At 36.1% G+C, this 12,999-nt stretch overlaps 1 protein-coding gene across 1 annotated transcript; it reads right to left on the bottom strand.

The window, feature by feature from the left end:
• LOC105165909 lies at window positions 10,399-11,795 on the bottom strand. Its single transcript, XM_011085065.2, has one exon. The coding sequence runs from the start codon at window positions 11,360-11,362 to the stop codon at window positions 10,694-10,696; it is 669 nt and encodes a 222-aa protein (XP_011083367.1). The 5' UTR covers window positions 11,363-11,795; the 3' UTR covers window positions 10,399-10,693.

Raw genomic sequence — 12,999 nt, 5'->3', positions numbered from 1 at the left:
CCTTGGGCTCGAGGCTAGTGGACCTCAAGCTAAAATCCTCAAGAACGACGCGTGCTGCCTCATTAGCTCTCAGAGTAGAAAGCACATAATGCCGCAACCACTAGGTTTTGAACCTAGGTTAAAAACATGGAAAGAGGAGATCTCAACTACTCCACCACCAAGTATCTTTTATTTTACTTACTCCCACTCTCTATTAGTAGAGGTTATTCAAAGTTATGGATTTGTTTTACTCATTTTTTACACCGAATTTTTTGATGTGTTTTGAGGAATTTCGACATTGTCTTCAAGAGATGAGACTCCCCTTTACACTAGAGGATTTTTTCATGCATTGTGGAACATGTGATCGGTCACCAAGTTGTCTTCCTGTACTAATGATGGGAGGTATTTTTATTTCTATCCCTACTTGAAGTGTAAATTTTTTAGAGGAGTTCGCCTCTTCTCGGCTTCGAGGTGGATGAGGAAGAGTAGACACTCTTACTTGTGGTGACGAAGCCCCCCAAGACCTTGGGGAAGGTGGAGGGGCGCAGTGTTCTTTCTTTCTCTCTCTTTTTTTCTTTTTTTGAATTATATGGATCTTGCCTCAAGGGGTGATCTTCTGGCAACTCATACGGTCGAAAATTTTGGTAAAAAATTTGCAATGTTCGATACTTGGGATCACTTTCCCTCTACTCATATGGCCGAAAAATTTGGTATATAATTTTGCAATATTTAGTACTTCGGATGATTTTTGTCACACTTTTTAGTCAGATATTTTGTGATGAAATTGGGAATATGTTTAGTATTTATAAGTAATGATGCCCCCTAAAATTATTGGGCCAAGCCCACAAGCTAGGTATACTAGCCCAATAAGCTAAGAGTCCAGCTGACTCATCAGCAGGATGGATAAAGCCAGGGAAAAAAGGCCCACAAACTTACCTACTACTTTACTGAACTAGCAGGCCCAAGAAATAAACTCATTTCAGTTGGACACGCTATTATACAGCTAAGAGGATACGTTATATAGCTCGCTAACACATTTGTACACGTCACCCTAAAATATCTCCAGGAAGTTCTAGGTAAATCGGTCATAAACAAGATGAAAAATCTGTGCATAACTAACTCCCGCGATTGTAGGCAGATTTGGCGAGGTTCTGTCGAGCTTACGTATCTTAGTCAATATTTATCCAAATCACCAACAGTTTATTACGTATGACAGCCAACTCAAAGATCTTCCCAACATCGTACGGAACTCAGCAATTAATTCCGTATCCAACTATGTACAAACCTATAAATAAAGTCTTGTGTCGATTTCCGGTAACATCACACTTCCACTCAAACTCTCACTTTTTCTCATTATTTTTTCTCGATTTTTAAGCTAATCTAAGCTTATAATTTGCACTCCACATGAATATTCATCATTCCTGATCATATATCATCACTATTCTCATTTTATTTTAAGTTTCCCTTTTATTTCTTCTTTAATCCATTACTGACTTAAGCATTGAGTGCTAACCTTTATTTTGCAGGGCTAGCCCTTCAATAATCTTAGAATTTTCTTGAAGATCCTTTGACTCTTGTGGTGTGGCCAAATTTCTGGTACACATCATTGGCGCCGTCTGTGGAAACACTTAAGCATCGGCGTGAGAAATGATGAATTTTGACAGTGGAGGTAACAATGGATCCTCGAGTGAAACTTTTCCCTCCCTACAATAGCTGGTCCCTACTATTCAACCTACAAGTCCTACTAGCGGAGGTGCTAATGTTCCTGCACTAGATCTGACCTTAGGAGACTTAGCTCCAACCCTCGACTCAACAATCGGACCTGCTGCTATAAACCTACTCTTCTGAAACAACCTCGTTAATTCATCATGGAGATCATTAACTCAACCCTCCATGGTTCTCAAGCTAGAGGAGCAGAACCTTTTTCCCAGCTAGAAAGAGGTAGAACACCAGGAAGTCAATGCACACGAAAGAACTTCCTACTTATTTTCCACCTACTTACAATGGTACCATTGATTTGGCTGAACATATCTGTAAGTTAAAAAATGCTCCCTCTTCCAAACTAGTTTGCTAGCAGCAAGAAGTACCAAAAATTAGTTATCAGCCTTTCGGAGTCAAGCAGGAAGACATTAAGACTCTAAAGGCATATGTTCAACGCTTCAACACAACCAGACTGCTCACTAGGAGGTACTAGTCAATTCATTCACATAAGGACTCTGTGGAGGCCCCCTTTTCAAGTCTCTAACTAAGAAGCTAGTCGTTGACTTCCTAGATGTATTAGCTCGGGTTGAAAAGTACATGAACCTGGAGGACGTCTGGCTAGTGAGAAGGAGCAATCACAATAAGCAAAGGGAGAACGAGTTGTCCTCCTCCAGTAGGAGAAGGGGAGAGCCTAAAGGAATTCTCAGTCCCCTTGATCTAAAAAACGACTAGTATACACCGCTCATCACCAGCCTAACTAGAATACTCATGGCAATTGACTGGCATCCAACCTGACAATGGCCTAAATGCTCAGAGAAAGGTCCCCTACTCCCAAGATCTAAATATTTTTGTAGGTATCACAGGGAGTATGGGCATGACAACCATCGATGCCTCAACCTAAGGCAAGAGATTGAAAGGCTTATACAAATGGCTACCTGAAGGGCTACGTGGACAAAGGAAAAATGCGTGAGCAGGTTGATGAACGCTCTCACTACTGCAACTTTCCAGTAGCAAGGAGCAAACAGAGGGTCTCTAGGAGGCTTTCTCGACCATTGAACTTTTATAACCTTAGGAAGTTTTATTTCTGAAATCCGTACTCTTCATTTACATTTTCTAATTAGTAATCAAGCATTATTTCACATCAATAAATGCAATTCTTGATTCCCATCTTATGTTACTCGGAAGCTCAGTTTTCAGCTTCTAGCTGACTCTAAATAAGCCACCGCCACCAGGTGGCACATATTGTTACATAAGTTGTTCCCAACAGGCATTTGCACTTACGTAAGCTGCTACCAGCCGACGCACGCTCCTAATAAGTCGCCACCAACTAGCACATCCTTCTAGTAATTCGCCCTAGCTGGTGCACGCATCCGATAAGCCGCCCCTAGCTAGCGTACTGTAGCACCCCCTACTCGCTACATCTAATTATTACTATTTCATCCTTTCTTTAATCAGAACTCATTCTACAAGTAATTCTCTTTCAACCCATAAAATAAATTATAATTTATCAGCATAATATATATATATATCACAAAAGGGATTAGATATCACCAAAAGTTTATATTTATCCCCACTAAACGTCCTCATGTACATAACCTCAAGAAAAATCATACCACAACTTTAAACACAAATATCGATAAAAGACCAGAATATTTAACAACCCAACAATCAAAACTCTGGCTTCACATGTCACGGCTGACCCACCTAATAAAGACGACGCCACCGCTCAAAGTCCAGTGTGGCTAATTAGTGTGACCTATCTCCTGAAAAGTACGTGGCAAGGAATGAGCTGCCTACTCAATAAGTATAGCTGATCACTCTTATATATATACAGACAAAGTATCACGTACATGCAGTCACACCGACAACAGTCATTCGTCATACAGCAACATCAGATATAAGCAGTAATACATACTCACAACTGTAAATCAATCCACGACATAATATTCATTCATTATCATTTATTAGTTAAGGGCCCACTTACTCTAGTTGGAGTACACCAGTCAATGGTTTCGCCGGCCATCATCATATCATATACAGCACAGGATACCCGTTGTGTGATATCCCCACACGCTTTTACTCCAGCTGTGTAGCAATATAGCACAGGACATCACAACAAACATGGTACCCCCACACCACCCCAGTGTGTAGCTAACAACACAAGATATTCCCCGCTGCCCCCGAATACCCCGGTACCCTACGCGCCATGCTACGTAGCTTAGATCATATATTTTTCATATCTCATTATCAATCACATTATCATCTCACATTTTCATAAACCATTGACTGTGTTCCCAACTAGGTAAGCATCATCTTTTATTTCAACTCACAATCGTCATTCTATTCTTTATAATAATTACTCCCTCAATAATAACTCCCAATTCGATTTCATACAACAATCAATTATACGATCACGTCATCATACCATTATCACGTCCAACTATTACAAACACATGGCACATAGTAGCAATTCCACCGATATTAAGGTAATCTAACAAATAATCCATAACTAATTATATAAACAATCAATATACGAAAGCCACGCATAATAATATAAAGCCAAGTCAACATTCGCATCCAAGAAACCAATATATATAAAATATATACAATATTACACATATAGATATATATATAAATCCAATTAGCTATACTTACCTTATATCCCAAAATGCTTCGGTTTCACGAGGGAGTGCTCAACCCCCTACTTTTTCGTTACGTCCTATAATAGAATGTTATACGTATAATCAATATATTTAATTTACGAAATAATTGATAAGAATCCACTTAATCAAACCCCTTATATATTTATAACTATCATTTTTAATAACATTCGTAAATTATATTACCACTGAAACCTCCTTTTCCCTCATTAATAATATAATATTTCTAAAATATAACTTCTGAAATATTTCTATGAATTTTCTGTCAATTTATCGTTGCTATACAATTTAATTAAGCAATAATACATATAATTACATACTTGGTTAATCATTCCGATGGAATTGTGTAAATTAGCTATAATGATAATTAAATCTAACAAATCAAATAATTTAATTTCCAATCTATATCATTTTTATAGCAATTATAATATTTAATTTAACACTAATTTAAATAGCCAAAATCATAAAATACTCCAATTAAATAGTTCACCACTCAATATAATCAATATTTAGTAAATGAACTAATTAAATAATATAATTATATAAATTAAATAAAATTATAATTATAGTTTCATACCTCTGTTTTCTCGTTCAGTTGAGAGAGAAAATTGAAATTAGAATATGTGTTGTGTGTGTAATTGTGCGTGTGTGTGTGCAATTAACATACATATATATATTTAATGGTTGTTGAGGCGGTCACATGCCACGGCCCACCATCTCATTTTCTTTTTTTTTTTAATAAATCTTTTTAAATAATTATTTTTACGTCCTTTCTAATTTTCTTAATTATTATAATTTGCCCCCAAATATTATAACGAACTCCAATTTAATCCGTTCAAGTTTTATTATATCCAAAATTTAATCTATAATTTATTTACTAATTAAATTTAAATTTCTAATAATTACCAATTAGCTTCCAATTACGTGAAAAATTGTACGGATGTCACACGTACGCATCTAACTCAGCCATCACCAGCTGGCATATACAACATGCAAGCAGCTGACATACTTACTTTAGTTTTTAGTTGCCTTCTGTTGGCACATCTATTTCAACATAATGCTTATAAAACCTACTTAGGCTAACTTACTACTTGAGTTCTATCCTTGCTCATTTAATATGAGATATACTCTCTCCTACTAATAAAATCACATCTTCCTAGATAATGATAGAAGCAATTGGAACAAATACACTTGCATCAGTTGGGCACAACAGGTCAACATTTCTTGCCCTATAGCAAGTTGCCTAAACCTACAGGCTTCTTGCAGTAAAGTCCTAGCCACTTGGATTAAGAATTATCTTATCCTACTTAGTATTACTCTAACACCTGTAGAGAATATTGTTACGTAGCAAATAGATTGGGTATTTTTTAGCCAAGTATATACACTAACCTACAAGAACAACAAAGCATAGCAAAAAGGACTCTTCAGCTAGAGTCCTTCAACTGGTCGGCATTACTCAAGAAGCTCGACGGGATTCGTCTTGCTGACCAATAGGAAAATTCTTCTCTCTTTCACAGACATTCATCTATTCCAGCAGTCGAACATCACAATTTATACTCCTGGAGGGGGGGGGGGAATTGATGATGCCCCATAAAAAAATTATTGAGTCAAGCCCACAAGCTAGGTATACTAGCCCAGTTGGCTAAGATCCTAACTGACTCATCAACAGAACAGATAAAGCCCACCAGCAGGACGGATAAAACCCATTAGTAGGGAAGAAAGGCCCACAAACTTACCTGCTTCTTTAATAAATTGGCAGACCCAAGAAACAAGCTCATTTCAACTGGACACGTCATCATACAATTGAGAAGACTCTTCATATAGCTTATCAACACATTTGTACACGTCACCCTTAAATATCTCTAGGAGGTTCCAGGTAAATTGGTCATAAACAAGCTGGAAACTCTATGCATAACTAACTCCCAAGATTGTAGATAGTTTGGCAGGATTTAGTCCAGCTTACATGTATCAGTTAATATTCATCCAAATCACCAACGATTTGTGGCGTACGGAACTTAGTAATTGAATCTGTATCCAATTCTGTATAAGCCTATAAATAGAGGTCTTGTGCAGACTTCTGGTGACATCACACTTACACTCAAACTCTCACTTTCACTTATTATTTTCTCTCAGTTTTTAAGCTATTGTAGCTTAACATCTGCACTCCACACGAATATTCATCATTCCTGATCATATCTCATCATTATTCTCACTTTATTTCAAGTTTTCCTTTTGTTTCTTCTTTAATTCATTACTGACTTAAGCATCGGAGTGCTAACCTCTATTTTGCAAGGCTAGTCCTTCGATAATTTTAAAATTTTCTTGAAGATCCTTCGACCCTTGTGGTGCAATCAAATTTCTGGTATGCATCAGTAAGTGTAGTTATTGCACTTCTTCAAATAGCATATCGCATTTTGACTCATTTTTATGGATGTTGCCTCAAGGGATGATTTTGCTCATACCCCGGAGTTAATATTTTACCAGGGGGGCGCAAAGTTTCCAGTGCAATATTCTTGATGAGGGGACATTGTCTCAAAGGATATTTATTCAAGTCCCAGAATTGGTACTTTACCAACTTCAAGGAAATGCAAAATTTTTTCAGGCAACATTTTTTATGGAGATCTCAATGAAGTTTCGTCTATGGGTCCCGGGGTAACAACAACTTTTGCCTCTAGGGCAAGGACGATTTTTACCTCTGGGGTCCTCTTAAAATTTTAGGGATTCTACGTCTAAATTTATTTTATTTGTTGAGACTACGACTAGAGAACTAACTTCATTACTTCAAAATTCGCATTACAATGTCTTAAAGAAAATCAAAAGAAGAAAAGGATATGTTAATCTCCTACTCGAGCTTTCTCCTATTACAATGTGAATAGCCCAAAGATCGTTTTCCCGCTACGCGAACTAAGGGTCACTCCTTCTTGGCCAGGGAGTCTCTTCCTGTTGGTCCTCTTGAGGTTAGGAGATAACTCCTGTTGTGGAAAGATTATCATCATGAGTTGGATTTGATGTTAACTCTCGAGGTGGTGCACTTAGCCCTAGGTCAAATTGGTGTCCGTGTAGATATTGGTGAAATATTCCTTCAAGTGTTCCTGCTGGATCAATTTTTTTATCTCATTTTGGAGGTGATAACATTCCTTAAGTGTATGGCCCATGTCACGGTGGAAGCGACAATATTTGTTGGAGTTTAGCTTCTTGGAATTGTCCTTCATTTTTCTTGGCATTGATTAATCAACCCTTGTTACTCCGCCAAACCTAATATTTCTCATCTTACAGCATTCAAAAGGGTGTAATGCATAAACCCAGTGGGAGGTAATATCAGTGTTCCTCCTTCTTCAAGACATTCTTCTCATCTCTACCCTTCCTCTTAGCAGACACTACAAGACTGGGTTAAATGCATCTACCCCCTATGTTAATGGAAATAAATAATTTACCCCCTATAAAAAATAAAACAGCAATTTATTCGACGCGTTTCATGAACCACACGCATATTTTATAACTTTTTATTTAAAATTTAAAATAATATTTATGTCCTTATTTAATAACCTTTGAATCTTGACCAATTTATGGTTCAAATTTAATTAATAAATCAATGGTGTAGATTTTATCTAATTCAAATCAACATTTTAAATTCAAACTAATAAAATTAATATTATATATTATATATAATTATTAAATTTGAATATATATATTTATACTTTTATAATAAAAATGATTTATACATACATATGTATTTATATATACAGTTATATATACATATATATATATAAAGAGAGAGAGAGAGAGAGAGAGAGATCGGGGTGGGGGCGATGCATTTGGCATGGGGGAGGGCTTATTTGGGTGCTGGAAGGGGATGGAGGAAAGGAGTGGCGACGGTGGAGGAGGAAGGGGGTAGCGACGTGGGAGGAGGAAGGGAGAGGAGGATGAGGGAAGGGGGAGGGGGGAGCCTAATCTGGGCCAGGAAGGGGGCGGAGGAAGGGGGTGGCGATGGTGGAGGATGAAAGGGGAAGAGGAGGAGGAGGAGGAAGGGGGAAGGGGGAGGAAGGTCCGGCGGTAGGAAGAGGAAGAAGAAAGGAATATATATATATATGTATATTATTTTTTAAATATATATATAATATATTGAATTAAATATATATAATAATATTTAATTGGTTAAAATGATATCTAGATGCACATGAGGCGCGTGTAGTGCACTGCTGGATTTAGGAGGTATTTTGCTCTATTTTTTATTACACAAAAGGGTAAGTTGCTAATTTATTTTTCACAGTAGGTAAATTGCTCATTTCGTTGAATACAAGGGGGTAAATTGCATTTTTTCCTAGAAGAAATATAACATTTGATCATAATTAATTTTCATGGGTAAAAATTAATAGAAGTAGTAAAAAGTCTTGACAACGGACACATAATGATTGTTTGTCGTAGTTTTTACAAGTATGGTTAATACATTTATAATAACTAAAAATTATGGCAAAAATATTTGAGCCATGACAAAAATAGTTTTCATAGTGAATAAGTTAAATTTTTATATCGACTTTTATTTAACAATAGTTAGTAATAATTATTTACCGCAATTTTTATTCATAATCAATAAAATCATAGACAATAGTATTTTTTTTTCTAGTGAACCCATGTATGATTAATTAGTTTTCGTTACAATGTTTTATTTTGGCCATGGTAAGTAACTGTAACAAAAGGCCATATATAGTTTTCTAACGGTATGATTCTTAATAATTAATTATAAAAGACTTATTTTTGTTAGATTTTTTTTACAATGATCAATTTTATTAAAATGATATTTTGCAATAATTGATTCCATAGCATTGGAGTTGGCGAAGAGCTTTGAATCATAATATTTAATAGGCTAAATTACAACCATCTTCCTTAAAATTTGACATAATTATGAGTACCTCTTTATTGTTTGAAAAATTACAAATTAATACTCCCTTGAATTTTAATGTTCGTCTAACAACGAATCCATTCTGTTAGGTTTTCATCCAATTTTTATGGTGAAGTGATGAAATGTCATTTTGGATTATAAATTATATTTTTATATATATATTATAATTTTTTAAAATATTTTTATGAACTAATATTTCTTATAAATTATTTATTTTATTCACCCTTAATTTTTTTTATATTTTTAAAATATTTGTTTATTTTAAAAAACAACAAAGGTAAAAAATTGTAATTTTTAATTTACCATCTAGGGACTACATAATTATTTTTCATTTGAAAGGGTATTAATAATTTTTAAAGAATAAAAAGATATTCGTAATTATGATAAATTTTAAGGGAGATAGTTGTAATTTATCCTATTTGGTAAATACAAACTATTTCATATAAACAATTGTGCAATAATAAAGAAAGTGAATCCAAGTGAGTGCAATACCCAAGTAAGGAATGGTTAGACATAACAAGGTTGAAAGGCGTTGGCAATGAATGGTGGGCTTGTTCACTAGCTTAATCTGGTTGTAGCCCAACTATGTATGTATGTATGTATGTACACTCCGAAATTAAAAGTTGAATCGAAGTGAGTGCAGCAATGACCAAACAGATTCCTTAGAGAAAGAATAGTATAATTAGTTGAGTTTAACAGGTACGTAAATCAAACGAATCATGCCATTACAATTGACCCTTTGAATTTTCTGTTATCAACCAAATATTAAATATAAGTTTGACAGCAGACATTAATTGACTTTTCAAATGAAAGAATGAGAAGTTTGTTATAGGGATAGGGACAGGGACAGGTATAGGGGTGCGTAGTAAGTTTCTAGAATGGACGACTTTGGTGATGCATATTAATTTCTTCCATAATTAGTTAAATACTTTCTCCATTGAAATTTCAAGTTGTCGACGCGCTATGCCAATAATGCCTAATGCCTATCCATCCCCATTCAATTTCTTCCACTTTCCCCCACCCCTACTTACTTACTTTTCACTTAATTCTATAGTAACAACATCACCACCACCACACCTTTTACACCATCCACATACATACATACATACTACCTTCCTGATTCTATCATTTCAAGAATGCATTCACGACAAACATCTGCATTAATCATTCCTCTCATTAATCCTCAAATTATTTGTATTCAATGAAACAAATATTCACAAAAACAAATAATGTAAATCACTCATGAGACGAACAAGGGAACACGCACCTACATGTACACATACACTGCGTCTCGCTTAATTTATGCCAAGTTTTTACTCAGAAGAATCGAGAATCCTTCTTCATTTTACCCCCCTAAAGTAAAAAGAAAAAACTAAGAAGACGAGGCAGAAAAGAATAAATAATTTTATTTTATCAAGGAAACTCGATCCCCTCCCTTAATAATATTTTTGCTTCAATAAACCATTAGTGATTGCTGCTGGGGTGGGGGATGCGGCGGAGCATGCACCGATCCTTCATATATGGTGCTCAGCTTATTCTTGAATGACCGAACCGCCAATTTCGCTCGTCTAGAAGAGTATCTCGTTAACTTCCTCACTGAACCCGACCTCGATAACCCCAGCACCCCCCATGACGACGACGACGACGACTTGCTTTTGTAATTATTCTTAACCCCCCCACTAATCTTGTTCTGATTTACGGTATGATTTGACTGCGGATCCTCCTCCGACACCAACACCGGTGAAATCCGAGTTTTTCTCTTCCGTCGACTATTGGAAGCGTTGATCTGCTCGAGCGCAGCGCTAGCCTTGACGGCTAGGGCGGCCATGTCGGAGGCAGCAAGCCGATACTGAAGTTTGGCTGTAGGCAGCAGGAAGTAGATCTGAGCAGGCTCCAGTTCGTCGTGGGGCAGGAGAGATGGTATGTAATCGTCGAAATACAAATTGTCGGAGTTGCAGAGGAAGAAGGCATCGGGAGATGAATTTTGGGAGTGGAGAACTTGAGAGACAGTTATGGGGAGAAAGTACTGGCGCAATTCTCCGTTGGCTAAAACCACATTAGCAGCAGAGGGCTTGAGACGACGACTTGAATCGCCGGATTCAGAAGACAAACAACCACCCATTATCGCAGTTTAATCCCCAGCACCAAGAATTCTACAGCAGCTACGTACGGCGGAGGAGAAATAGAGAAGAGGATGAAAATGAGGGAGTTAACGCGTTCGTTTCTAAAAAGAGGAAAAGAAATATGGGGCCTGGTGGGTGTGGACAGAGTTAGTTTGACGAAAGCGTCGCCGTCAATGAGGAACAGCGCAGTGTTTTTTAATGTTGGGAAATAATAATAGTAATTAAATGGGAAGGGAAGGGTAGGGGGGTGAAAAGAGTTGCGACCGCCCGGAATTGAGATGGCGTTTGCGGACACTACTGCTGGGGAGGGCCCTGATTTTGGTTTATATAATAAGCGGCGGCGTTTCACTGCTGCTGACTCAATTTTCCCTGAAATCACGCGCTCTCCTTCTCTCCCCCTACCCTCATACCCTCGTACGCTTACTATGGATTGGATGTATTTGAATACTCCAATCCAAACACTATTTTTCTTTCTACTAAATTTCATTATTATCCAAATTCTCCCATATTTGAGGAGAAGGTACTTCATTATTGTTTTATTTTAAAATCAAACAACAATTATATTTATATAAACTATCCGGTTTTTTTTTGCTACAAGGAGTAATTCTGTCATTATGTAAAAAAATAGGATGATTTATATGCATAAAATATAATTTAAAAATTTTTAAATATAATTATCTCTAAAATTAAATTACACCGCAAACTTACTATTGTATTTATATATCTCTTTATTGTTTTTCTTATTTTAATTTACTATTGGTGTGGTCACAAATTTGATAGTCCAAAATCAAATTCAATTCCTAACCCAATAGCAAGCTCAGAAGGCCCAAAGCGGACGAAGATACAGAACGGCCATCTCTGATCTCTCTTCCAATAATAGCCCTATAAGGGTTACGGCCCAAAGGATCAGGTTGTTTCTCAGTAATTCAGGAAGCCTAGATTCACCTTATCAGCATCCATCAAGGTGTAGGGACGCTTATGAGTGTCAAATCCACTAAAAAAATATTATCATACTAAAAATTGTGAAAGTGACGAGTATGATCGAGTCCACAAAAAATTGGTTTCGAATTAATTTCTTCAAAAATAAAAATAAAAATAAAAATAAAATATGAGGGTTTTGGTTAAAGCAAAAACCTAGAAAACAAATTTAAAAAAAGGAATAAATATGAGAACAAAAATTTTCAATTAAAGACAGGATCATGCTTGACTCCACTATTGATCATCGATGCAAATATAATAAAATTCATAATAAATAAATTGATCATGGTTATTAGTATAGCTTAATGACCTCACATTTTCATACCTTTTCGTTAGTTGAAAAACGTCCATTGACTAATTTTCCAATTAGTAAACAACTCTAAGAATGTTCTCAAATTTAGTTTACCAACAACATTAAAAACTAGAAAGACTCAATTCTAATCAACAAATTCCTACGAAGATTTTTTTAAGCTAATTGATGCATTCCCCACAATATTATTGACCACTACGACATGATAAATTATGTTGCATTTCCACTAACCATTATGATAATGCCCCTTAAAATTATTGGGCTCGACCCACAAACTAAGTATACTAGTCCAGTTGGCTAGAGCCCAACTAACTCATCAGCAGGATGGATAAGGGCCCATCAGCAGGA

The sequence above is a fragment of the Sesamum indicum genome, linkage group LG7 (genome assembly GCF_000512975.1).
Source record: "Sesamum indicum cultivar Zhongzhi No. 13 linkage group LG7, S_indicum_v1.0, whole genome shotgun sequence".
NCBI classification, from domain to species: domain Eukaryota; kingdom Viridiplantae; phylum Streptophyta; class Magnoliopsida; order Lamiales; family Pedaliaceae; genus Sesamum; species Sesamum indicum.
Note: the sequence above shows the minus strand (reverse complement) of the source record. Positions and strands in the feature narration are given on the sequence as shown.